At 48.5% G+C, this 27,453-nt stretch overlaps 1 protein-coding gene across 2 annotated transcripts in view; it reads left to right on the forward strand.

Annotated features, from left to right (window-relative positions):
- The window catches only part of SMC6 (structural maintenance of chromosomes 6), a 2,412,589-nt gene that overhangs the window by 1,854,789 nt on the left and 530,347 nt on the right, over positions 1-27,453 (forward strand). For both annotated transcript variants that reach the window (XM_069605927.1, XM_069605928.1), the window contains one exon: positions 17,896-18,041. In XM_069605927.1, coding sequence (XP_069462028.1) covers positions 17,896-18,041 — 146 coding nt within the window. The remainder of the gene's footprint in view (positions 1-17,895; positions 18,042-27,453) is intronic.

A 27,453-nucleotide genomic window follows, 5' to 3' on the forward strand; every position in this document is an offset into this window, starting at 1 on the left:
ATTGGAGAAAGATTTCAAACACTTTCACCCGGCTGAACGAAACAAACAACCGGATTTGCATAGTACCTTAAAACGGAGAGGGAGCTGTAGCTGAGGCAGACGTTCCTGGTAGTTCCTGCAGGCTCATGGTTCCTCAAGCGACTGTCGGACTGATCAGAAGTAGGAAGACTGGAGGGTCCTGCACTACCCACGGAAGAAATCAGCAGCAGAGCAAAGCAACGAATAAAAGGTGCGCTCCTTAAAGCCCAAGCAGGGTCCGACCTTCCTGGCTATCTGGCCCACTATAGCTCTCTACAGCGAATTCGACCAGAGGTGGGGTCCTGGCTTGCAGTTTGGGCAAATGGGTTGTTCCCACCAGCTCAAGGGAAGAAGTTTCCTGGAGGATCTTCTCTGTGGTCGGATTCTGAAGATTCAGACCTGCAGCAGTGCTTCACGGGGCGGTTCAGTCGTCGTAGGGGTCCTCTTCCATCAGTTCCCCGTTGGTTCTTTCGTTCCAGCGGCGACTCTGCTCTTCCAGTCCAACAGACCTACTTTTTATGCAGTTTTCCCCCATTGATACAGCCTGGCTGTCAATAACACAGCAGGGTGGCTCTCCTGGCAAGGACAGTCACCCAGCCAATCAAACAGGAGTGTGACTTGGGTTACCAAGGGAACCCATGGCAGGGGTCCTAAACCCCCTCCCTCACATGCTGCCTACCCAGACTTTCAGGCACCTAAAGGAGGGCTTATGTGTGGAAGTCCGCGAAAAGGCGATGAACAAAAGGACTAAACCTGGTTTGACGCGCAGAGTAAAACACGAGAAAGACATTTACAAAAAGAAATGGTGAATAAACCCTGCCGGAACCGTAATAAAATATATATGGTCAAGAGGGTTTATGTTTGAGGCTAATATGATAGCCTAAAACAATACCATGGTTAGTTAGGATAACCACGATATAAAAAATAGGGTAGCTACCACTGCCACCAGCCAAGTCTTGATGTAAAGGGACGAAACAATGCTCCAAGAGACACAGACAAAAAGTAATAAGATTTAAGCCTTTCCAATACTCCATGTAAAATGCGGTGTACTGGGTCTGTGGTAAAAGTGACTAAAGTTTTTTTCTTTTTTTAAAATTAAATTTGTTTTTATTTTTTCTACAATACAAACTTAATATTGTTTTCGAAGCAGTTGCGAATTAGTAATAACCCACCCTTCCCCTCCCTCCCAAATAGACCAAGTCCATGAAGATATGCCGCAGTTTATGTGCGCCGGGGTCTAGCGCGGGATGTCTGGGTCCCCTCCAGAGGAGCTGTCGTCTTGTGCGCAGAACACGGTCACCGTGAGGGCCACCCACTGTAATAGATCATCGGAGGTGTCCATGTTTTGCTGCCGTTGTGCCAGCTCCCAAACCCCTGTTTCGGGCAGTAGACCATTTACGTAGATCCTCCCACCACATTGCAACACTCGGGGCCCTGGGGCTCTTCCAGGCCATAGCAATTCGTCTTTTTGCCAGAATTTACATTAGATCCTTAAGTCTGTTCAGGGGCTTGTTCTTTTTACTTTTAGGGTATGAGCCCAGGATGCAAGCTTTGGGTGACTGCACGTCCAATGTAATGTCCGCTTTGGCCGCCTTTGCTCTGATTTGTGTCCAGAAGGTTTGTATTGCTGGGCATCCCCAGAACATGTGGGACATTCCAGCGGAGGGTTCTTGGCATTTGGGGCACGTCACGGCGCCCATACTGCTGAATTTGGAGATGTCTGGAGTGAGGTATGCCCTATGAATGATGTAGAATTGTATGAGCTGGAATCGGGCATTTCTAGATACCGTTTTGTGGTAGTGTGTTATAACCTCCCACTCTTTGTCTTCGAACGGCGTGCCTAGTTCTAGTTCCCATTTTGCCTTGCTCTTGAGTTCATGTTGTGTGGCACAGCTGAGCAGGGTCTCGTAGAGCTTCGAAGTTTCATGTCCTTCCTCTGCCACATTCAACAGGTTCTCAATGACCTCATGCCAGGCGTTGGGGGTTTCCATCTCAGGCCATCGTTTCATGAGTCTGTTCACTACCGCTCTGTGTAGGAGAAATTGACCTGGCTGTATCCCCATGGCCTCTTGCAGTTCAGTGAATGTGAGAATGCCCTGTTCCGCCGCAAGATCTTCCAGAGTGGCGATACCAAACGGTTCCCATATGTTCCTAATCAACTTCTGGCCCTCTGGTCTAGTTGTCATAATCGCAGCTATCGGGATCTGTGGGGAATAGGGGTCGACCAATTTGGCAGTTTTGTAGGCCCGCCTCCAAATCTGAGTGCCCAGGCGGATTAAATATGAGTCGTGTTGTCTCGCCTCCGGCTCGATCCAGAGTAGGTCTCTAAGCAGCTTCAGGGAGTCTATGGGCAGTAGCAAGCGAGCGTCCGTAGTAGTGTCGTCAGCCATCCATTGAATCACATGCTTCAGTTGGGCTACTAAATAGTAGAGTTCAAAATTGGGAATTTTAAGGCCTCCATTGTCATACGGTCTCCACTTTGCGTCTAGGGCAACTCTGTGCCTTCCTTCGTGCCAAAGAAATTTCCTGCAGAGTTTGTTTAGCTCTTTAAAGAATTGCTGCGGGATGTTATCTGGGACGTTGGTGAAGAAGTACAGGAGTCGTGGTAATGCTACCATTTTGAGAAGTCCTGCTCTGCCGGCCACCGAAAAGGGGCAACTTGCTCCAAAAGTTAATTGATTTAACTAAGCCTTCTTTCGCCTTTTCAGTGTTCAGCACATGTTCAGTTCTGGGGTCTCAGTGAATCCTAAAGCCCAGGTATTTAAATGAGGTGGGTTCCCATTTAAGAGCCAGTGAGGGGAGGTGTTCCACCTTAGTCGTGCTTAGGGCTGCTAGGGGATACAGGCAAGACTTATCGTTGTTGATTTGGATCCCCGTGCATCTATAAAACCCCTCCAGTGTCTCTAGTATGTAGGGTAGTATGTGTTCGGGATCTTTCAAGTAAAGGAGCATAGGCGGGTCACCCCGTTTATTGTTATGCCCCCGTCTCCGTACTCCTGCCTGAGATATGCCGCCACTGGTTCGATAGCTAAAATGTAAAGTAAGGGGGAAAGGGGGCATCCCTGCCGGGTTCCTCTGGAGAGGTTCCATTTGTCAGAGAAAGTGTTATTGGTTCGCACTCTGGTGGTGGTGTTTGTGTAGGTGAGTTTGACCCAATTTAAAAAGGCTGGCCCTATTCCCATCTTAGCCAGAGTGGCATAGAGCCATTTCCACCGGACCGAATCCAAAGCTTTGGAGGCGTCCAAGGACGCCACTGCACATTTTCCGGGCTCACCATTCGTGTTGTATATTACATGGTGCAGCTTGCGTAGATTTTCTGTGATGGAGCGGCCCTGCACATACCCTGTCTGGTCGTGGTGGATTAGGTGTGGGATGGCTACGTGTAGTCTCCTCGCCAGTAGCGCCGTTAGTATCTTATTGTTCACGTTTAGCATGGACAAGGGCCTGTACGAACTACATTCTGAACTGTCTTTATTTGGTTTTAACAAGGGGATGATGACGACTCCGCACAAAGTGTCAGAGAGGTGGCCCTCCTCATACGCCTCATTATACACTTGGGATAGCAATGGGGCAAGTATGTCCTCGTAGGACGTTTTCCCAGAGGGTAGTGTTCTGATGGTGGCCATGACCTCATCTGGAGTAATGGGACCGTCCAGGGTCTCGACCATGTGTTCGTCTAGGTGTGGCAGCCTGATGATGTCAATGACATCCTCAATTTCAGTGTCCGTGGGTGGTGTGAGGTCAGAGTATAGGGCCTGGTAGTACTCTTTGAACGCTAGGTTTATCCCAACTTGTGTGTGGGTGTTCAGGCCATCATTGCTCCGAATCAGGCAGATGGGTGTTCTGTGGATTTCGCGCTTATATAGCCACGCAAGCAGTTTCCTGGGTTTATCACCTAGGGCGTGGTTCCTTTCCGTGTATTTCACATAGCTTAGTTTCCCCAGTGTCTCCCAATGCGTTAGGCAAGCTTGTTTAAGTTCTATTGTTTTATGCATATGGGCCGGGTCTGAGGATAGCGTTGATTCTAGGTCTTTCAGCTCTGCTTCAGTACGCGCTAACAGGGACGTGATGCGTCTTTGGGCTCCTCCGGCGGCGGCTATCATTTAACCCCTTATCACTACCTCGTACGCCTTCCATGCCGTGCTTATTTGTTGGACACTATCAATGTTGGTTTGCCAATAGTCTGTCGTGCCTTGTCTGATTTGTTCATTGAAGGCTTTGTCTAGCAACGCCGCACTTCTGAGTTTCCATGTCGGGACGGGGGGCCTAGGGGCGTTAATGTCCATGTGGTTATCAGGGGGGAGTGGTCTGACAGCACCCTGGCCAGGTACTGTGTATCTTCGAACAGGGCTATGTGTTCCTCACTGCCGAATAGGCAATCAATTCTAGTGTGAACTTTGTGTGGAGGTGAGTAAAAGGAATAGGCTCTGATTTCAGGATGTTGTTCCCTCCATAGGTCTTTCAGGGCAAATTGTTGCGTGAGGGCGTTTAGTATTTTGGCAGGCGGGGAAGGGCAGACGTGTTTGCTGTCCGATCTATCCTTACGTGGATACATGGGTGCAATTGTGGTCGCCTCCCCATATTATCATGCCCCCTCTACTTGGGCTCAGGCGGGCATACAATGAGCGAAAGAAGACGGTAGCGTCGTGGTTAGGAGCATAGGTGCTAATCAGGCAAAGGTCTCTCCCTTCTATGGTGCCTTGTATCAGGGCCATCCTGCCTTCATTATCCGTTTTGGTGTAGGTCAGGGTAATGGGAACAGAAGGTACGATCCACATCAGGACTCCTCTTGCGTATGTGGAGTATGCAGAGCCTATTAAGGTTCCCCTCCAGACTTTGGCCAGCGCTGCAAGTTTGGGTGCATTTAGCTGTGCCTCTTGCAGCAGGGCTACTCCGACTTTGTGGCGTTTCATGAAGGAATGGATATGATGCTGTTTGACGTAGCTGTTTAAACCCCTGACGTTCAAGGACATAATTCTGATTTTCTCAGCCATGGTCTACGTGTGGTTGTAGGCTTGTGGGTGTTCCATGGTCGAGGTTCCGGGTGGGCCCGGTCAGTCTCACAACGGGTCTGCGGCAGATGGTCTTGGTCTGTTCCATATACAACTAAATGGCAACTTTATCTTTTCTGGGGGACAGTAGTCATCCCCAGAAAATGGAGTCGTTGGGAAGTCTAAAAGACAACCCTGTCACTGCACTGAAGGTGCTGTGTAACACACATGTAAGAATATGGTGCCATGGAGTAGGTGAGGCTCCAGTGCCCAAGATCACACAAAAAGTAGAAATACACATAGTAAAACACATGTAAGAGTGGAAAAAAAGGCTCACACACTTACCAGGTGAAAAAATAAATCCTAGAAATCCTGCAAAGCTGCTGAGGGACACATTAGGTAAGGGAAATCAGCCATTTATGAGAATTCTCCCTAACACCATCTGCGACTACAGGGAATTCATGTGTACCTCGATGACTGGCTCATCCGGGCCAAGTCAAAGGACATCGTTGTTGCTGACATGAAGAGGACCATCCGGCTGCTGGCGAATCTGGGGTACTCTGTGAACTATGTAAAATCATGCTTGACTCCATCGCAGAACGCGCTGTCCCTGGGGTCTAGGCTCAGCACGGTGTCCTGTCTGGTGACTCTGAGGAGAGGATAGCGGCCATTTTGGGCAAAGTTCAACAGCTGTTAGCACTGAAGATCGCCACGGTAAAGACCATCAAGTCGCTGCTCGGCATGTCATCATGCATCTACCTGGTCCGGCTCTGCGGGTTGCGGATGCGACTGCTCCAATAATTCCTGGACTCCCATTGGATCCTGGTGTCTGGAAGCTTCAAAGACAGGATCGTGCTTGACGAGGAGTGGTGGGGCGTGCACGCAAACATCACCGGGGGCACAGATTTCCAGAGCTCTCCATACCAGGAAACCGTCAAGACGGACGCCTGCCTGGAAGGGTGGGGAGCACACACCGGACGTCTCTGGCTGCCAGAGGAGAAGGCTCTACACGTCAACGTCCTGGATCTACGGGCTGTGTTTTTCGCTCTAAAGTCTTTTCTTCCGTCCCTCTAGGGCAAAGTGGTGAGGGTCTTCACGAACAATACCACCACAATCTTTTATATCCAGAAGCAGGGGGGCACCAGATCCCCGGCGCTTTCCAGAGAGGCGCAGGAGACATGGCACTGGGCCATCGCCCTGGGGATGTTCCTCATTCCTTTCCATTTGTCGGGAATAAAAAACACTGTTGCAGACTCCCTCAGCAGGGAGCTGCGCTCTTGCCACGAGTGGGTGCTTCGGCAGGCTCAAGTAGACAACTTCTTCCTCAAGTGGGGCAGTCCCCAGAACGATCTGTTTGCGCCGGCGATGAACACCAAGTGCCGAAGTTTCGCCAACAGGTTTCTCCAGCCGGGGAGCACAGGGGGTGCATTCTCCTTCCCTTGGGAAGGCCTATTCCTGTACGCATTCTACTACCAGTCATCAGTCAACTCAGACGGTACCAGTGCAGGATGATCCTCGTCGCGCCAGCGTGGCAGAGGCAAATCTGGTACCCGGACCTTCTCGGCATATCTGCGTCGCCTCCAGTCAAGCTACCAGTGGTCGCGGATGTTCTCGCCAGGGAAGGGTGTGCAATCCTGCACCACGACCCAGGATCACTGAACCTGAAGGCCTCGCTCCTGAAATATTAGAGTTTGGTGGTTACGAGCTGCCTGCGGACTGCAGGGAGGTCCTCGCCAAGGCCAGGGCATCGTCGACTCTGAAGTGCTACAGACACAAAGGGAAGCGTTTTGCGACTTGGTGCCGGTCACAGAAGATTAACCCTCAGAGGGTCACGGCCCCCCAGGTGCTTCCGTACTTGTCGTTGACCAAGTCGGGGCTGGTGCATGCCTCCATCAAGGTGCATCTGGCGGCTATCGCCATGTCCCCGGGACGGTCTTCTCTTTGGTCGCACCATCTAGTGAAGGAGTTCATCAGAGGACTGTTCCGTTCGTTCCCGCCGGTGAAGGAACCTGCTGCGGCGTGGGAACTCAATGTGGTGCTGACTACGCTCATGGGGGTCCCATTCAAGCTGATGCATCAAGCTCCGCTCAAGTTCCTGTCTTGGAAGACTGCTTTCCTCGTGGCCATCACCGCTGCCAGGAGAGTAGGTGAAATCCAGGCCCTGTCCTGCAAGTGGCCTTACTTGACTTTCCACGAGACAAGGTTGGTGCTGCGGACGCACCCTTCCTTCATGCCCAAGGTTCAGTCGGAATTTCATCTCAACGAGCCCTTGGTGTTACCTGTGTTTTTTCTGACACCTTTGTCGCGGAATGAAAGGACTTTGCACTTGCTGGATGTGGCTCGAGCGCTGAAGCTTTGTGTGGCCCGCACAGAGTTTCCGGAAGACTTCTCAGCTTTTTGTGAACTTTGGTCCTGTGAACCATGGGAAGGCCTTGTCCAAGGCTTCCATCTACAGGTGGCTCTCCGGCTGCATCCCTTATTGTCACCGTTTGGCAAACCTACCGCTGCCTAGCCGTCCGAGAGCCCACTCTACCAGAGCGATCGCTGCTACGACGTTGTTCCTGTCTGGTGTGCCCCTGCTGGACATCTGCAGGGCTGCTATGTGGAGGTCTACACACACCTTCACAAAATTCTACTGCGTCAACAGGTATTCCAGGGAGGAGTCCAGAGTCGGCCAAGCAGTGCTACGCAACCTGTTCACTTGAAGGTGAGGCTGGTGAGGAGGTAAGGGTAATTGCTTCTCTTGAGCCTTGCCACCTCCCGTGCTTGTGTATGTATGTACTGCTATGTTTTCTTTATTCATGAGCATGTGAATCCATGATATGATATGATAGGTCATTTATAACGCGCTTAATACCCAGAGGTTTCTAAGCGCAGACCCAGGGATCGAACCTGTGGTGCTCCGTGTCGTCTTGTTTCCAAGGTGAGAACGTTGCATCTGAGCTATCCTCCCAAGACATGCCAGACCACATGCTGGAGAATGAACAAGTTACTTACCTGTAACTGTTGTAATCTTACGTCCCGTCCCCTTTCCTCCATACTGCACGCACGTCCCTTGCTAGGGACTTCAGATGGGACCTTTTTCACCAGAAACAACCTTCTTCCCCTTTAAATTTAGAGGCGCGCGGGGGTGCGTCCCTGGGAACATGCACTCCCCTGACTCTGCCCACTGGCGCCACTCCTCAGTCCCCTTTTCCGTGTCGACGGTAACAGGCCGATTTGAACCGCACTCCTGGGTTTGGCTTCGGCCATGTAATACCACAGGCTCTTCCCCGAATACTTTCTTATGTCTTTTTCTCTTCTTTTATCAATCAGGCACTGTGTCCTCTGGCGCCATGCTCCTCCCCGGCACGTGTCAACTTTAGCAGGCTTCAGCAGGTGTCCAGCCTGTACGGGGCTCTGCGTACATTAGATCCCCAGGCTCTTTGCCTCCGCTGCCTTGGCCCCGACCACGGATGGGAGGGTTGTACCGCGTGTGACGCACTTTCTTCACATGGTCTGAAAAACAGACTAGCTAGGTGGAGGGACCTCTTCGAGAAGTCGCCTCTAGAGGACTTGAAGGACTTCGTCAGACATATGTCAAGTCCCAATGGAGGGCTGCTCTTTTCCAGTGCACCCTGTAAGGGTGACTCCTTCACAAGGAAATGTCCGAGCGGGAGGAACCTCTCAAGTTCTCTGACCAGCACGAGTACCGAGGCTAGTTCAGCTACCGGCCGATAGGCCAAGGGGTCCGTAGATCCTTCCGGAGACAGTGCTGCGGGACCACAAGTTTCTTTTACCGGGTCTACACCCGAGGGGCTACGCCCTTGTACTGGTAACATGGCAGAGGGGGCGCATGCACGCAGCACTACCAGCGATTATGCCGAGGGCGACACGCCATCCAGGTCTCGGCCTGAGTTTGTAGGGTAGGTCTCATGCACCACCGTCATGAGTCTTGGAGGAGGCCGGGCCCAGAGAGCCAATCACCACGACTTCGACACGTGGCATGCAGCTCGACAAGATGGCCGATGTGCCAAACAAGATGGCCGCTCGGCCGATACCGCCCAAGGAACGGAGCAGGTCAGAGAAAGAGTTTTCCAGTGGGACTGGTGTCAACCAGGTACGTGGCCTACAGCTTATCCATCAGCAACGCAGGGCAGATTTCCTCTGCAACCAACTAGGCAGAATACGCACTGGCACCAGCAGCTGCCCGCAATCCCGTCAATATCACCTGCCACCCAACCGGCCTGAGAGGACAGGTTCTTTGAAAAGTTCCTTACACTTATGAGATCTCCTCAGATGGGTGCCATCCTCAAGGATGTAAGCAGGGACATGCTCCCTCTGGCCCTGCCGCCCACGCCCATAGTTATTCCTCCTATGGCTCCAACCACGCAGGCCCCGGTGCAGCCCCTGCTGCCCACACCGGCTCCTTCGATTCTGGCTCCCCTGCCTCCCACAGTTCAGGCGGTTCCATACCAGCCCTCCGCTGCAGCCTCTGGCTCCGGTCTCCACACCTCAGCCCTCGGCGCCTAGTAACCCTCCACCCACGCCAGATCAGCCAGACGCACAGGTGGACACAAATGAGGAAGAAGAACCCCAACACACCATCGTCAGCTAATGCCTTCCACAAACGACTTGCAGGGCTGGCAGAGTACTTGGGCCTTCCTCAACCCGAATTCGAACAACCAGAAGCAGGAGTACTTGCCGAAGTCCTTACTCTACGCCCCACGGCTAGAACGGAGATTCCGATGCAGAAGGACGTAGTCGCCTTGGCCAAGAAGGGGTGGCTCAAACCCCACTCGGTCCAGCCGGTCAGTTGATGGCTGGATGCCAAATATAGGCAAATGGAGGGATACACTCTTTCTGTCGGGCCACCCTCAAGCACACACTTCGGTGATTGCTGCAGCATCCCTCTACTCAGAGCCTCTGTTGTCCTCGGCCACCTCCTCCTCGGTGCTGCTAGGCAAGGCGGCTAATATCTTGGAGGCGTACAGGAAGAAGCTTTTATTCCAATGCTTCGCTGCATCTTTGTCAAGCCAATGCGGATGCCATGCTGGCAGCAGTTAACCAGAGGCTTTGGCGGGAAATAGCTGACTTCCTTCCAGAGCTTCTGGTGCAGAGCCAGTCATGCTTCAAGACGGGTCTGGCAGAGGCTAAAATGGTGGCGCAAGACATCATGGAGTCCACCATGGCCCACATAGACACCTCTGGCTGGTCCATATGCATCGCCACGGACATGAGGACTGCCTGCCTTTAGACTACTAAATTCAACCCTGACGTCCAGGAACGCATATTTGACATTCCATTCAAGGGTGGCGACCTCTTTGACTCTGCCACCGATGAGGAGCTAGATAAAAAGAATAAAAGTTTGCAAACTGCAAAGTCTTTATCTTTACGAAGGCCACGCCGAAGGCGTACACCCAGTCACATCAGCGCATTGACAAGGGGCGGACGTTCAGATGGTCCACGGTTTCCAAGAACGTAGGTCTAGGCAGCCTGACCGTTCACCGAGCCAACACAGGTGTAAACAACAAAAGGGAGGCGGGGTAAGGGCTTTTTTCAGTCCCCCTGCTCTGCGACAGCCTCAGAGGGAAAGAAGGCATGACGCACCCTTTCGGGTCCACGTGTCTCCGGTGTGGGGGCAGGCTTGCCCTTCACGCACAGTTTTGGCATCAGAAGTTCGCTGACCCCTGTATCCTCTCTGTAGGATCCACGGGGTACCGCTTACCAATCCCTTCCTCGCCTCCCTCCTTTCCTCCACTCCCACAGATTGGGACAGCAACTCTGTTGGCGTAGATTCGGTCACTCGTCGGGAGCCAGGTAGTGGAAGAAGTTCCAGCCTCTCAGCGAGGCTTGGGCTTCTACTCAAGGATTTTCACCATACAGAAGAAGAACCAGGCTGGCCTGAGAGTTGTGTTGGACCTTTCCACCCTCAACCTCTCCCTCCCTCTTCAAAAACTGAAGATGGTTACACCAGCACTCAAAAGCGGAGGCATTGTGCAGGGGAGACTAGGTGTGCTCCCTGGATCTGAAGGACGCTTATCTACACGTCCCAATTTGGCAGCCGCATCGTTCCTTCCTGCGGTACAGGATCATGGTCTGCCATTTCCAATACAAGGTGCTACCCTTCCGCCTCATCTCGGCTCCCAGGGTGTTTACCAGACTCATGAATGCAGTGGCTGCCCTTCTTGGGGCCACCATCTATACCCGTACCTGGGCGACTGGCTCGTCAGGGCAAAATCTCCAGAGGCGGTGCACCACTTTTCCTCTGCCCTCATGAGCACATTCCACGATCTGGGATTTTCGCTCAACCTCAAGAAGTCTCAGCTGAAGCCTATGCAGAAGGTTCCGGGGCCTCATCTGGGACACAAGTTCTGGGAGAGTGTTACCCTTGGAGGACAAGATCATGGCCATCAAGAGGGCTACTACTTTCTTCCTCACCCGAGAAGAGACATCAGCCTGGTTGTACCAGCATTTTTTAGGTCTCATGGCAGCGGTCCTGCTGGCCATACCCCACATGAGACTCAAGATGAGGAGATTACAGCTGCACTTCGCAGCGTCATGGATTCAGGAGCGGAGCATGTCAACGTTCCTCCTTCTCTCCACTCGGACCTCACATGGTGGTCCAGGGACTGCCACCTGCGGACGGGCAAGCCTTTGTGGCAGCCGGCCCCGCAGGTCACCATCACCATGGACTCCTCACTCAAGGGCTGTGGGGTCACTCTGGGCAGCCAGTGTCAATGGAATCTGGACCTGGCAGGAGTCCCATATCAGCTGGCTGGAGCTGAGGGCCATCTGGCTAGTGCTCAGAGGCTTCCTCCCGCTCATCAGGGGCAAGGTTGTCGTCATCCAAACCGACAACTCCACCAGCATGTACTATGTCAACAAGCGGGGGGTACCAGGTCCCCTCCACAGTGCAGCCTAGCTGTCAGCATGTTGAAATCGGCCCTGGAGAAGATCATCTACCTCACGGCTGTCCACCTTCATGGGGAGCCCAACTTGGAGGCAGACAGGCTCAGCAGACTGGGAGCGGCCAATTACAAGTGGCAATTGAACGACCAGGTGCTGCTGCAGATCTTCAGCAGATGGGGACATCCTCAGGTGGACCTTTTTGCCTCCTGGGACAGCAAGAAGTGCCAGCAGTTTGCATCCTGGCAGGAACAGGGCCCCAGCTCCCTGGGCGACACATTCCAGATTCAGTGGAATGGCATGACAGCATATGCCTGCCCGCCCACACCCCTGGTCCACAGGGTGATCTGCAAAATAAAGGAATCTTGTCACCTCAGCATCATTCTGATAGCTTCATGGTGGCCGGCGAGACTGGTTCTCAGAGCTTCTCAGCCTCTCGGACCGGCCACCCATTCACCTTCCGACAGGCCCCGCCCATCTTCTGGCGCAGCAGGGAGGCAGTCATCCACCATGTGCCACAGAAATTAGCCCTCTCAGCGTGGTTCCTGAGCAGATCACGCTGAAACACCTCAGCCTATCGCAGGCTAACCTAGAGATGTTCAGGGTGCTAGGAGCAAGGCTACTAGGAGCCAGTACAAGAGTAATTGGACTAGGTTCTGTCACTGTGTGTACTCTGACATTGACCTCCCTTACGTGCGCGTTGATGATGTACTCTCCTTTTCTGCTCACCTGGCTGGCTCAGGCATGCAGGTGGACACATTTGGCGGCCATAGGGGACTACAGAAATTCAGAGGAGGTCTTCTCTTCCAACCCGATAGTCAAGAGACATTTTATTTTTTTTTTTTTTTTGTAATTTCTAGTTTCTTACAAACTTTTATTACAATTTTTTCCAACTTTCTTCCTCAGTCACTTCACTTTTGCAATAGAGTTGACGACAAGAGTTTGGCAACTCGCTAATTTCATAATTTCATGGTTTCATGATTTCATGATTTGCTCCAGAAAGTTTATGGCTGCACAAGTCAAGTGAACTGAGGTCCCACTTAAAATTTTCAACCACAATTCTTCCATGCAATCGGTTTGAGGGGCGAACTTAAATAGGTGGAGAGACCTTGCGTCCTTCAGTGAGTGACAATCAGTCAGTAGATGTTTTAGCGATTCTGGGTGAATTCCACAAAACCTGCATGAAGGGTCTTTTACGTTGTCGATGTGTCGGAGAAAGCACATTTGTCTAGTTTTATGGAGGTTTGTTCTTAAACGCAAAAAACTATCTCTGTGATGACGAGACGGAAATGTGCTCAGGTATTTCGGTAAGCAGTCTAATTTGTTCGGAATCATGCTCAGGTCTATGGCGGTCTTTAGTTCATTGAGTTTTCCCGTGTTGTCAATCCAGAGCTGACGTCTCAATTTTTTTTTTGCGTTTTGAGGTCGTTCTATTAGCATCTCCATATTGATGTTTGCGGCTTGCATGATTGATTTTACTTTTTTGGCCCATACTTCTTGTAAGGTATTTGATTTTGAGTTTTTTTGTAAGATGAACAGTTTGAATGCTGGCTCAACCTTCTCTGACGACATCTTTCGTAATAAAGTCATTGATTTCCAAATGACGGCTCCATACATTGGTTCGAGTCCTAATTCATAGCGGATTACTGATACTGACAGGTATTTAGGTAATCTTAGCACCCGGCGCCAGAATAAACCCTCAAATTTAGACCAGATCTTAAAATCGATGTTCCAGCCTGTCTCTGCCCCAAACGTCAAGGATGGTATCACCTTTTGTTGGTAGAAGGTTCGTACTGGAATCAGGGAGAATTTTCCAAATTGCGAGTGTATCTTTGCACCTTGTAGGGACAATGTTTTTATTCTTTTTTCGAGTTCGGACACCCAGCTCCATTCTCTTATTGACATAGAGAATGGAATACCCAAGTATCGAATTGAGGTCACTTCCTCAATCAGGACGTTGTTTAAATTCCATTTGAAGTTCTTATTTTTATGGCCCTCGCCATGGCCTAATTTCAGAATTTTTGTTTTGTCAACATTGATTTTTAAGTCATTGTCCATCATGTAGGTGTTCAATGTATTTAGTAGCCTCTGTAGTCCTATTTGCGTTTTGTCGACTAGGACGAAGTCGTCGGCGTAGATCAAGTAGCTTACCGGATTGCCATTAAGTTTAGGTGGAAAGCAGTGAGTATTTGTTAGTGTATCTGACACATCTGCAATGTATAATTTGAAAAGTACCGCTGCTAGAGGGCAGCCTTGCTTCACTCCCTTTTTCGTTGGAATGGCTTCAGAAAGAACACCACTTTCGTTCAACCTTATTCTTACTGATGTAGATTCATGTAAGGCTTTTATGGGATTTAGTATGTTTGGAGGACAGTTCCATTTTTTCAGTTTTCCCCAAAGTTTTTCTCGGTTGATTCCGTCAAAAGCTTGTTGCATGTCTATGAATGCAAAGAACAATTTTCTCTTACTTCTCAAAGCTTCCAACTTTAGTAGATTAAGTATAGCAAGGTTGTTTTCAGTTCCTACTCCCTTTGTAAAACCAGTTTGTCGTACATCGTTTAATCCGCAGCAGGATGCCCAAGCTGAGATCTTTTCTTGTAAGAACGAGGCAAATACTTTCCCGATGGTATCCAATAACGCGATGGGACGATAGTTGGCAGGTACGTCTCTGCTGCCTTTTTTGTAGATCGGGACAATAATGGCCTCCAGCCAGGATGACGGAATTGTCCTGGAGGAGGCTATTGTCACGAATAGATCGGCTATGAACTTGGCCCATGCTTGAGGATGTTGTTTAAGCATGATGTTCGATATACCATCTGGGCCAGCTGCTCGGGAATTTTTTAACTTTGATATGGCGCCACTTATGGTCTTCACAGTTTCTACAATGTCCCAGCGTACGTTTTCATTGTTTTTCTCAACCCCCAAAGTGGTGCTAGTGGATGAGAAGACGTTTCCAAAGTACGCTACCCAAGTCGCCTCGGGTATTCCGTTAGCCATGATTACAGCTTGATTTGTCTGGTCCATGTTTAGAATTCTCCAAATGTCTCTGGTGTTCTGAGATCTTATCAAGGACAACATCTCCTCGCCACGTTCTTGGTCACGTTGGAGGGCAAAAGCTATTGTCCAGTTTCGATATAAAGAGACATATATAAAGAGACATTTGACGGGCCTCTCCAGACTCTAACCACCCATCAAAAAAACCACCCCCTGTGTGAAACCTCAATGTCGTGTTGGGCGCCTTGACAAGCCGTTCGAACCAATGGCGTCTGCGGACATCAGGCTGGACTCCATTAAAACAGCCCAGTTAGTGGGTCGCAGAGTAAGCTAGATCCAGGCTATGGCGGCTTTAGAGCCCTGTACTACCTTTCACAAGGATAAGGTGTTCCTGAGGACACATCCTGCATTCCTACCTAAGGTACCCTATGCGTTCCATCTAAACGAGCTAATAGTATTGCCTACCTTTTTTACCGACCCAAAGGACGAGGCTCAGAAGGTTTTGCACTGTCTGGATGTCGGACGCTTTCTGAAAATCTGTCTGGACAGGACCAAGGGCTTCCGCAAGTCCAACGCACTGTTTGTCACCTTTGGGGGTCAAGGCCCGTGTATCAGGAATCGAAGGCCTCGATTGCATGGTGGATGGTTTTGGCCATGAAGGAGACCTATGAGGGGCAGCACAAGCCACTTCCAGCTAACATGCACGCCCATGCGGTCAGGGCCAAGGCCACGGCCATCTCATTCCAACGGCAGATCCTGTGGCAGGTCATCAGCAGGGCGGCCACCTGGGCCACCCCTGTGGCTTTCTGTAAGCATTACTGTTTGGACGCCAGCTCTAAGACAGACACAGCTTTCGGACAGGCGATTCGAAGACATCTGTTTTCTTAAGGAGGGTCTCCTCTCCACCCTAGTGCTACATTCAGTTGTAATCGCATGCAGTATGGAGGAAAGGGGACTATGCACTAAGAGTGCGTTAGTCACTACGGTGAGTAACTAATGGGTATGGCATGGATTCATGCAAACCCTCCCTCCTGCCCCTCTGTGGCTCTTCTTGGTCATACTGCCACTTTACGTGCTACAAGATCTGAAGATGGCTGCCAGAGAAGGGGCTTAGGGAGAGGGCAGTCATTGGCTGGGGCAGTATGACCCAGAGCTCAGTGATTGGTTTATAGGAGAAAGACAGTTTGTAAACGAAAGTGAAACTGTTTTTTCTTTTACGGCGGATTCCCGGCCTGACGACTGGGAATATTCATGAGCATGTGAATCCATGCCAGACCCTTGCTGGTGAACAACAGTTACAGGTAAGTGTCTTGTTCCTTCTTCTACAAGACTCTTCGTGGGATTCTCAGATCGCAACAGAGGACAATGCATCTCAAAGCAGGGCCTCTCAAGCTGGGTAGCAAATTGCATCAGCCACTGCCACCAATCAAGAGGCGACCCGCTCCTTACCGACTGCACACTCCACCAGAGGGAGAGCAACGTCAAAAGCGTTTCAAGCAGGAGTGGCCATAAAGGACATATATAGAACGGCCACCTGGAGCACGCTCCATACTTTTACCAAGCATCACTGCTTGGTGGAAGACACCAGAAGGGAATCGGCAGTCAGACAGGCTGTCTTCCAACACCCATTTGCGTAAGGTAGGAGCAGCCTGTGTAACCCTCCTTCCCGTCATTTGGTTACTTAGCATATCTAATGTTAAATGCTCCTTTATGTGGAGGTATAGCCTCAAATATGTCGCTATTGGCACAGTATGCTTCACTGCATGGTATTCTATTCAAACATGTTAAACTATCAAAGATTCAATGCTATGGAAGTCTTGTTACTTACCTGTAACTGTATTTCTCCAGCATTCATAGATCCACATGGGCCCACACTCCTCCGCTGGGGGGGAGGGGCTGCTCCGTAGCCAGTCTGTCATCCTACAGTCACTACAACTCAAAATCTGAAAAAGGCTCCCTGGGGTGTAGTTCAAGCCCTGCCACCTCATTGGTTGCGGTCATAAGGACCAAAATGAGGTGGAGGAACTACACAACTGAATGTCTTCACAGGCCTAATAGGCGTTCTGTATTGCTTTTTTTAATGGAAATATATATATGTATATATATCAGAAGTACCCGTTCTCCAAACGTGTTCTGTAGAAAGACATAACACTGATCCTGTAGGTCGTTGTTCCGACTTGCTTATCGCTTGATATGCTTTGTATCCTGAAGTAAACTGCACCGAGAATGAGCGTGTGTGGCTGGCTGGCAGGCATACCCAGGCGCAGACATTGTGGGGAGGCTAGAGTTAGTTTGCTGCTCCCTACTGGGACGTTCTGTGCCCCACCTCCCCACCTGTAGCATTGTAGTTTGTTGCAGTGCAAATATCTTAGAAACCGTGCATGGTAGGGCCTGTACTGTGAGTTTTGGTCATCCTGCCGGGACCAGTCCTTCTACAACCACATCGATATTTCACCGATTTCAGGCAACTGTTTCATGTGTCAAGGTGCTGAAATCTGCGGAAAAAGGTGGGGTTTTCAAAGTCCTGTAGCTAGTAATGTCCGGAGGGTCCAACAGGAAACTATGCAAATTGTGGTGCACATTGGGGAAACGGTTTGGATTTGTATAAGAAACAATGCTTCGCCAAGCCACAAACCCACAAATAAATGTTGCTTTTTGCTGAAATTCAAGAATAGGTGGGGTGTCCCAATGTCATCTAGCCAGTAATGTCCGAAGGGTCCTAACAGGTAACTATGCAAACCTTGGTGCAGATTGGTGAAACTGTGTGGAATTGCTTAAGGAACAACAGTTTGCACAAATCCCTCCACAAACACACATTTTGATTTTTATATATATAGATTGTTTTTTTCAATTACCGAGGATTCGCAGTCTGACGGGGACTATTCAATCATGTGAATCTATAAAAGATACCAATGCTGTAGAAATACAGTTACAGGTAAGTAACAAAGACTTTCCTCCCTGTCTTTTTGTAAGTAACAAAATAACACTTGAATTTTATCTTCAGGAAAAGATTGCACAGGCCAAGCAAATCTGCCCACAACGGATTGAAGCCAATAGAACTGCAAAGAGTCTTGACACAGAAATTAATCGCTTAAGGGAGAAGATCAACTCTGAACGGGATCGCCATGGAAATAGAGAAGAAATTATAAGGTAAATCTGTAGGTCATTTCTAGAAGATTTAGTTTGAAAGTGTTTAATGTTATATTATTTGAAATCCAAAAATGTAATTGGCTGTATGTTGCTATTTTTTTTTGTTATTGTTAAAGTGAATTTAAGACCCAACATTATAGGTATACGTTTTTCTCTGTTGACTGTAAACCGGCAACAGCTGTAGTGTAGAGTATTGCGCTTATCTCCAGCATAAAACACAATTCAATTGGATATTCTCTGGTTATATTAAACCAATGTTTATAAGTTGCACACAGCCGACACATGTTTTGACCACTGGTCATTTTCAAGGCTGTCAATGGGCTCTACTTATTCAAAATTACCATAACATCCGTGGTTATGATCAATAACATACAAAATCAATGAAAACAAATTCACAAAACCAAACAAGTGAAACAAGAGGAGATATCAGTAGCAACCAAACCATGACCACCATTGATATATTACAACACATTAAAATTATAGTAATTATACAGAAACATTTTTGAACACCTACTAAGACAGAAATGGAGAAAATGAGGTATTAATGGCGAAATAAAAGATTAAATAGAGATCACAAAGTAGAACAAAAATATATAAAGATGTGTTAAAATATATAAGCTTGGTTGAATAATTCAACAGTATCTCTTCAATATCACATGGTGCCATCACCCCACCTTGTGGCCATCACAATAGTCCAAAGTTGACATGGCAAGTGTTAAGGAGAGTAGTTGCTCACCCGCACCCACGTTCATCTTGGGCATACTTGTGTCTCAAATGAGTATTGGTGGGTTAGAATTCCCTACATGCTGTATCCCTTACTTATTAGTTAGCACCTGATAGCATAGTGTTGAGTGCCAACATACACCATATTACCCAGTTTTTTTAAAATTTGTTTTAAATTAATAATAGTCTTCCATGACGCCCACCCTACTCATTCTCTGATTGCAAATGGCTGTTATCCACTGTCAGCCTTTACTATCCCGATATGGGTGCAATCACAAAGCATTAATCCACATATATCATCAGTGATAAATTTACGGCTAGCGCCCTACCATCAAAGTTAGTAAATTGAAAATGGGTCTCACCCCTTGTTTCCTTCTATAGTTACGAGCTGCATGTGTTAGAGTAGTGTTCCATCATTCATTGGGTAGCTCATCAATCTTTAGGTGGTTGTCATGAGTAGCCGGATTCGACCCTTCTGGACTTCATGGTCCATGATACACCACGGCATAAACACTGCAATTCAGCCAAGATGGCCGACAAGTCAGAACCGTTGCAGTCTAGCTTTTGCGTGCAGTCGCCAGCTTCCTAGAAAACTGGCACGCCCCCGCGGCTCCGTGCGTCTCAACTCTACCCATACGAGTTACTAGACTTTGTTCTAGTTCGCTCTCTGCATTGGCGTGTAATTCTATCTTCCTTCTTTGTTCCTGGAACCCTCTCCCTTCCATTCCTTACCTTCTGCTACCTTCCTTCCTGGATTCATTGACATTAGTTCCTGGAATTCGAACGCTACCGGCTTGGCAGCCGGCTTCCACGCTAGAACCCGAGGACTCGCCTTCCAGCCTGTACAAGTCACGGTCGGTGAAAAAGAAAGAAGCCTCATCCCGGAAGAACACAAGCAAGGAGAAAAAGGTGAGAAAGAAAGAGGCTTTTGAGAGTGGTTCCTATTGTGGTCTGCATCTACAAAGTCATAATAACTCCTTAAGTATAGGATTCAGTTCACTTAACTAGATCAAGATGTTTACATTTGCTGGTTCAGAATTTTAGTACGAACTTCTACCTTTTTTAAGTTTCCTTCTTGAAAATATTAGAGAGAGGGATGTCTGGTCAGGATTCAGGCCTTGTGGGCCACGTGGTGTTTCATGTGGCTGCCATTTTGGGGTTTATGTAGCAGCGGTGACATCATGCATATTCGATCTGCGACGTCACTGCCGTCATTAGCATAATGGTCATCATTTCTTTTACAACAACATCATTATTCTGATCCTTTTTACTGCGTTTTTATCCACATTGTAAGAATAGTCTCCTAGGCAAGCAGGGTGGGTTGCTAGGAGTCTGCGGATGCCTAACTCATGGAAGGCCTAACTCCTTTCCAAAAGAAACCGAAGTCCAGCCAAGTAGCAAGTTCAACTCAGGTTTATTTCAGCCAACAAAGCAACAGGGATGAAAGGCACTGAGGCTAATCCAGGCACAGCTCGAACTCTAACTGCCAGGCCAGTTTTGATGGACCATTACGTCACAAGTGTGTTATACTGTGGGCCCCCTCTCCAGAAACCACTCCGGGTTGGCTATTGAGTGGTAGTTCCCCTAAAGTAGTCCTTATAGAAGTTAGTGGATTGGATGTTACTATGTCAGGTGTCGGGCCTGGACCATCCCCGAAAACTGTAACTTAATAATGGTTACAGTATGTGGACCTAATGATCGGTCGAGGTCCCCAGCTACCCCACACCTAGGGACATAAATTATGATTGGCTGAGCTGAGAACCCCTAGGCCTGGGACAAAAGTCAATTCCCAGCTCGGACTGCACCTGTTCACCGTGCTATGTGCAACTGTGTGTCTGTGTTACAACCATGTGTAGACCATCATTGCCGTGAGAGTACTCCTTTCCCAGCACATAACTGTAGCTCGAGCGCAACAACTTGGTTGCGACCATTGTCTGGTCCGTGAGACGGTTGCTTCTTCCCAGCTGCCAATTCTTGGCCCACTATCAACTTGGCTGGGTCACGTGTCCAGAGACCGTGTTTGTGAGCTGTAGAGCTCTGAATTATTCGGCATTTAAAAAGAATGATGCTTCTCTGCTGCCAGTGTTACTTCGGTTCAGGGTAAAGAATGTCACTTTGCAACATCCAAACCTTGGCAGTGGCCTCGTCCTCCATGCGGTAGTTCAGCTTGCACAGCACTCAGCGTGGCTTCAGGTTCTCTGAGACAGTTATGGCCTGCTATGATTTCCTAATCCAAGGTCTGATTTCTCCTGTGCGCCTTCTGTATAGTATCCGTGGGTTAGTGTGTTATGGTTTTGTCAGGTGCCTTGAGTGCTCCTGCCATTCCATAGGGTTATTTGCATGTAAGCATCTGCAAGCGTGTACACATGATCTTGTTGCTTCTGGCGGTTTCTGCGTCGCTGCGATAAGCTAATGGCAAAGTAATAAATGTGCACAGTATGTGCATGTCACTGTCCTCTATCTCATAGAACTGTACGCATGTGTTTGTGTATTCGGGTGTGTGGGTGTCCGGAATGTGCGAATTGCACGTGTGCTTCATGTCTGACGCTGCTGTGTTGTGTGGTCCCTAACGACTTGAGGCATGGCTTCTCAGTGCTTTAGTCGATTCTGTCCATAAAGTTGTCTCTGGTTCCGTCTTGTGCGTCTTCATCCTCTTTGGGTAATGTTCGCACAGCTCCTGAGTTGTAGGGTCGACTGAGAGGGTATTTCTCATGGAACTTGTCCATAGTGGGTGCAGTGGGGATTGGTGCGAGCTTGTACGATCAGCGGCCATATTGTCTTTGATTCTTCTTTTGATTGGAGTGTCTTCCGGGATGGAGGCATAGTTGAACCTCCCCTCTTCAGTCCTCCATCTGGTTGACTTGTCGACCACACCACCACAATCTCCTCCATCTACCAACCGCCACACCTTTCTTATCCCTGCAAGCTGTCCATAGTAGTTGACATGATCATCAAATGACCAGTACTTGTAGACGCACCCACCTCCAGGTTTGCACCAAACCCATTTCCCCATGTACTTCTTTGGGTTGTCTACCTTTGTTCCAGGCGGAAATAGGTTGGATTCTGCTATCTTTTCTTAGTCTTTTTCTTTTCTTCACTAGATCATCCATTGCTCCCCCAGTTTCCATCTCCATGAGCACTTGCATCCCTTTCGCTTCTTCTGCCGTCTTCTTGCACCTACCAATACATATCTTGACCCACACAGGGATGGTGCACCCAGTGCTAGGGCTCCATCGTCCACCTTCAATCCATCAGCCAGCCAGGGTGGATCCATGAACAGAGATATGCCAGCCAGCTCTTCCTCTTGCCTCGTATTCCATCTTTGAGTGTATCTGGGCCAATTGTGTAACTGCGTCTGAGAGAGTTCTGTTATCTTCATCGTTGGTGGGTATGAATGTGCAACAGGAACTTCCTATCTTTGCGCAAACTCCTCCTTCCATAGCTGTGAGGAGATCCAGAACTCATCTATTCTGGAACACCACCAACCTTATCGCTCTGAGCTCTTCTTTTATGGCGTTGAACCCATTCACCATTGAGTTTATAGTTGCCATCAACTCCGAGCGAGTGAAATGTAACCATTTGGCTTTTGCGTATGTCTGTACTCCAGCGATTAGTGATGTAAAGAACATTTGTGTTCTGCTTAACAGTCTGTGTGATGCCAATATTTCGTCTACTGCTGCTTCTGATTTTCCTGGGAAGTAGTTTCTCCCCCTCTCTTCACTCTGCCCAGTCTCTTCTTTGTGTCAGAGTTGTCTGTTTGGACAGATGGTACAGTATGCAGTGATCTCTTCTTTCTCTTGTTGTTTTCCATTTTTGGAAAGTCATCAAGCTTCATGTCGTCCTTAGATACCACCAATGTGGGCATGTTGACGTGTGCAAGGGAGCATATTCCTCCACAGTTTGGTGGCACCTTGTCATATGCTTTGGATCTGCAAGCCCAATAGTGGTCCATCAGCACTGCCGTTCTTGCACCCATTTCCGCTATTTTCTCTATTCTTTTGCACCCTACCTTACTTCTTCATCACTGTTGTGTTGATAACACAGAGCTGGTGTCTTCAATGGAATTATAGGCAGTGGCCCAGCTTCATTATCCACTATGTCACTAAGTTTCCGCTTCTGTCCCATTCCTTGAGGTATTGGTCATTTTCTTCTTGTACCTTATTTACTGCAGATTTTGCTAGAGTTAGTTCTTTACTTCCTACTACTGTATCTTCCCATCCATCATTACTATATACTCTTCCATAGATCATTATCTGTGGCCTTTCCCAGCAACCAGGCTCTCCTCCCATTTCCTTTACTCTTGTCCATGGGCATGGAAAGCACTGGAGTGTGATTGTCTTTGTTTCTCCTTTCTCTGGCCCTTCAGTTATGTATCGCAACGCCTCACTGAGCTGCCAGTAATTGGTTAACATGGTTAATGTCTTAATATAGTTGTCTTCTTATGGAAATGTCCCCTTGGACATCCACCTTAATGTTGCCCTTTTCCCTTGAAACCTTCCTTGTGTTTGGAAGAACGCTAGATACATCAAGCATTGCGCTCTTGCTGCAGGTATTTCTGTTGCTACAAAGGTTCTGGAGGCACTCATGCCATAGGGGATTAAAGAGCAGACATAACAGCTCTGCCTGGTCGTATCTTTGCCAATTATGGACATGTGCGGGTACCACATGTTATTTGTTACGTGTGCTGTGAGATACATGTCAACTCCCTCCATCTCTGTGCCAACACTACGCTTACCTCTCCTTACCTTATCAGCAGTGTCTTTTCTTCCACATGACATGGTTGTCCTTGCTGCTTGGGTCGGTTGAGTTTTAGTAAGGGACATAGTGGTGGCATGCATAGGAAAATATAGCTGCCCGAAAACAGTACCCAAGAGCCCAGTGGATAATGGGAACCACACGATGGTCATTACCATTTTTATTGTATCTATCATAACCACTTTGCTCATTTTCTGAGCAGCTGAAAAGATAACATTTCCTGCCTGCAATTTGTAAGAAAGTGTTATTTTGTTTAGTAATTGTGAGTATTATTTAAGCTCTACGAACTAAGTGCCCATGCAAAGATTTCCTCCCATATTTTTATGTAAGGATGGGGTTTCGTAATGTGGGCAGGACGGGGTATGCACTGTGTTCGAGTTGAGGGTATGTTTCGGTCAAATACTCTATGAATACCAGGAAGTAAATCACAGGGGACTGTGCTCTAAAGTGTCTGGGTCTTCTTATAGCGTGGACTAATTGGTTTGAAAATGCTTCGGGGCGATCAATGGGAGGTAACATTAAGCTACTTTCCTAACTGTTGTGAGCAGTCGCATCAAACTGCATGTGCGAGAAAGAGAATGTTAAATTGTGTTACTGCTGTGAAATGTGCATAACCTGCGTGTGCGAGAAAGAGAAGGTTAAATCGTGTTACTGCTGTCAAATGTGTACACGCAGCCAAATTGTAGTTTTGACAAGGGCATGTGTTTTGGGCAGGGAGCGGAGCAGTGTTTCTTTACAGTCAATTTGCACCAACATTGCTGTGGGTATTTCAGTGGTTTGGGAACGCCTGACCATAGGGTGGCCAGTAGTCTCTAGTTCATGGGTATTTGTGCCTTCTGGTGGATCGTTGGTAGTTGTAGCGTTGATCTCTGCGGTTGTGCTTCTGGGCAAGGCTGATGCTTTGTAGGGCTTGATGTCCTGCAAGTAGTTCCAAACTGTCTTCCCTTCTTGGCATACTGCTCGGTCAGTTACTGCCTCAACAACGTGAAGCACTGCAAACTGGGGCACGTTCCAGTGCCTGGTAAAGTTCCTTAACAAAACTAGGTCACCTATTTGTACTAAATGTTCTTTAGGGGTTGCCTGCTCTCTGTCAGCATTCTCTTGCATTTTGTCTTCTGGGCTGCTCTGGGTCCGCTGTATCTAGCGAGAGATAAAAGCGCTAGAAACCAGTGAAGTGACATAATCAAATCTTTCTTGACCCAAAGTTTCAGCAACATTTTCACAATCCTTTAGTTACTTAATGGGAGGAGCCAGTGGGAGATGCATGCGCCGTCACCACCTCCTGTGGCATTAAGTGGTGGTCAGACCCTGGCTTGTTGCACAGTTCGAACAATGGCAAACAGTGAAGCCAGTTCTTCTAGATGCTCTGTTGAGATTTGGCAATGTGCTCCTACAGGAGGCCATTGAGGCATTCAGACACCCCATTCGCTTGTGGGTGGTTCACACATGCAAATTTGTGTTTTATTCCTAGCAGGATAGTGATTTATTGGAACATTTCATTGGCAAATGAGGGCCATTGTCAGACCTCAGGACCTCAGAGACCAGAAATGTAGCCGCTCGGAGAGCGTCGGCATGGGAACAGGGTCCAGCCTCTATCCATCTTGAAAAAGGGCAGACAACCACTATCGTGTAGCGGTATCCTTGACATACTTGGATCATGTCCACGTAGTTGACATGGAGATGCAGAAATGGGCCTTCAGGTTTAGGTTTGGCTCCTCTCACAACCCTGGGGGTGTGCCCTGCAGTGTACTGCTGGCACGTCAAACAGTTACTGATATTTGCCACATGGTGATTTAAGTTGGGGCAGAACCATGATTCTCCAATGCGTGTTGCAATTACCTCTTTCCCTGTGTGCGTTGGATGATGCAACTGCGTCAATTCTGTCTTCAATAATGCAAGTGGCATGACCACCTTCCCAGTGTTTTGTTGCCATAGGGCATCTGTGGGGGACATTGAACACACTCCCTTTACCCAGAGTTCCTTTTCATCCTTGTCAATGTGCTCTTTGTTTTGTGCAGTATTGCAAACCGGGCGTGTTCCACGTAAAGGGTGGTTGTGTACCCCATTGTTGTTTTTGATGCCTGCTCTACTTTGAAAGCTGCAGCAGCCAATGATTGCTCGCACTGATAGTGTCCTTTCATTACTGGGTCAAGTTGTCCACTGTAGTAAGCAATTGGCTTATGCCCCATGCTTGTTTTCTGTGCCAGTACTGCCTTCATAACCACACCGTTGGTGTGAAAACAGGATGAATTCCCTTTTGTAGTCTGGCGTCTCTAACACTGTAGTCTTGCATATTGCTTCCTTGAGCTCATTGAATACTTCAGTCATCTCATGTGTCCAGACCAGTGTTTTAGCTCCTCTCTGAGCCTCTTTTAGTGCAGTTAGCAGTGGCCCAGTGTAGGTGCTGTAATCAAAAACCCATGCTCTGCAGTAGTTGCACAATCCTAGGAATTGCTGCATTTCCCTCACTGTTTTAGGTTGTGGTGTGTTGTGTATTGTCTGTGCACTCTGTGCCTACTGTCCTTAGATATCAGCCGTCCAATGTACAGTACTTCCTTTTGACAGTACTGGAGTTTGGCCTTGTCTACCTTGTACCCCTTGTCTGCTAGTACTGTGAGCATTTGTACGGAGTCTGTCCTGCAGTCTTCTTCTGTCTTGCTACAAATTAGGATGTCACCTATGCACTGTAGTATTGTGCTTTCTGTGGTAATGTTGCCTAAGTCCATCTGAATCAGCCTGTTAAATATAGATGGTGACTCACAGTACCCCTGGGGAAGCCTAGTGTATTTCCACTTCTGGTTGCAGTACATAAAGCTGGTCAAATCTTGAGTGTGGGTGTAGAGGTACTGTGAAAAAGGCGTTCTTGAGATCAATCACAGTGAAACAGGTGGCGTCCGCTGGAATGCAGCACAGGATTGTTGCTGGGTTTGCTACTACAGTGTACTCTGCCTGTACAAAGTGGTTAAGAGGGTGTACATCTTGTATAAACCGCCATGACCCCCTGTTCACTTTTTGGTATAGGGTACACCGCAGTGTTGCATGGAGATTCTGATGCTCCCAGGATACCTCTCTCAATGAGGGCGTGGATTGTTTCATAAATGTCCTCATCTGCTTCTTTGGATAGGGGGTATTCTTTCACTCGTGGCAGTATCAGTCCGGGTTTTAATTAAATTTAATCTTCACTCCCTCTATGCGTTTTATGCACCCTACATCATAGAGACTCGTAGTCCATAAGCTGTCAGGTACTTTTGCCAAATCCTCCTCCCAGAATGGCGGCGGTGCTTCCAAAGCCATTGCCATTTTCTGTGCAACTTCTCTGTACGTAATCTGTAACCAGATCCTCACACTCCTTTCCAACATCATCTCGGTCTCCACTCTTTCTTCTGAAAACAACTAATCTGTTACCGTGGTTAGCCGGCATCCTTCTCCCACTGCAATTACTACCCTCCATGCTCTCCCTGGTTCATCTGTTGCGTATACTGCAACCCAGTCCTCTCTTGCCACAACTGCCTCCATGTCTATAGACACAATTGTTGCCTCTTTCGAAGGGATTGTGTCCGCCGACGTATTCCTTATCTTTGATAATTCGTCTCCAGCTTGCTGGCCTCGGAAAAAATGTTCTCAGTAGTGAGCTCTGCGCATCGACGTCCGTCGAGTTGGTATCCCTCGACAGCCACCGTATCGGCGCCAACGTCACCATGCCCATAAATAGCCACGCGCAGCGTCCGTTTCTCGATGGCTTCCTCACCCGAACCGACGACTCCACGTTCCGGCTTCAAAAAATGTCGAGAGTGTGGAAAGAAAATGTCGTTGACGGATCCTCACAGGAACTGTTTGTGGTGCCTGGGAATCGAGCACCATTGTTCGGAGTGCCAGGACTGCATGTCCATGACGGCGAAAGCCTTGAAGGAGCGTAAGGGGAATCTCGAGAGAG

The sequence above is a fragment of the Ambystoma mexicanum genome, chromosome 4p, assembly GCF_040938575.1.
Source record: "Ambystoma mexicanum isolate Mex_15411 chromosome 4p, UKY_AmexF1_1, whole genome shotgun sequence".
NCBI classification, from domain to species: Eukaryota; Metazoa; Chordata; class Amphibia; order Caudata; family Ambystomatidae; genus Ambystoma; species Ambystoma mexicanum.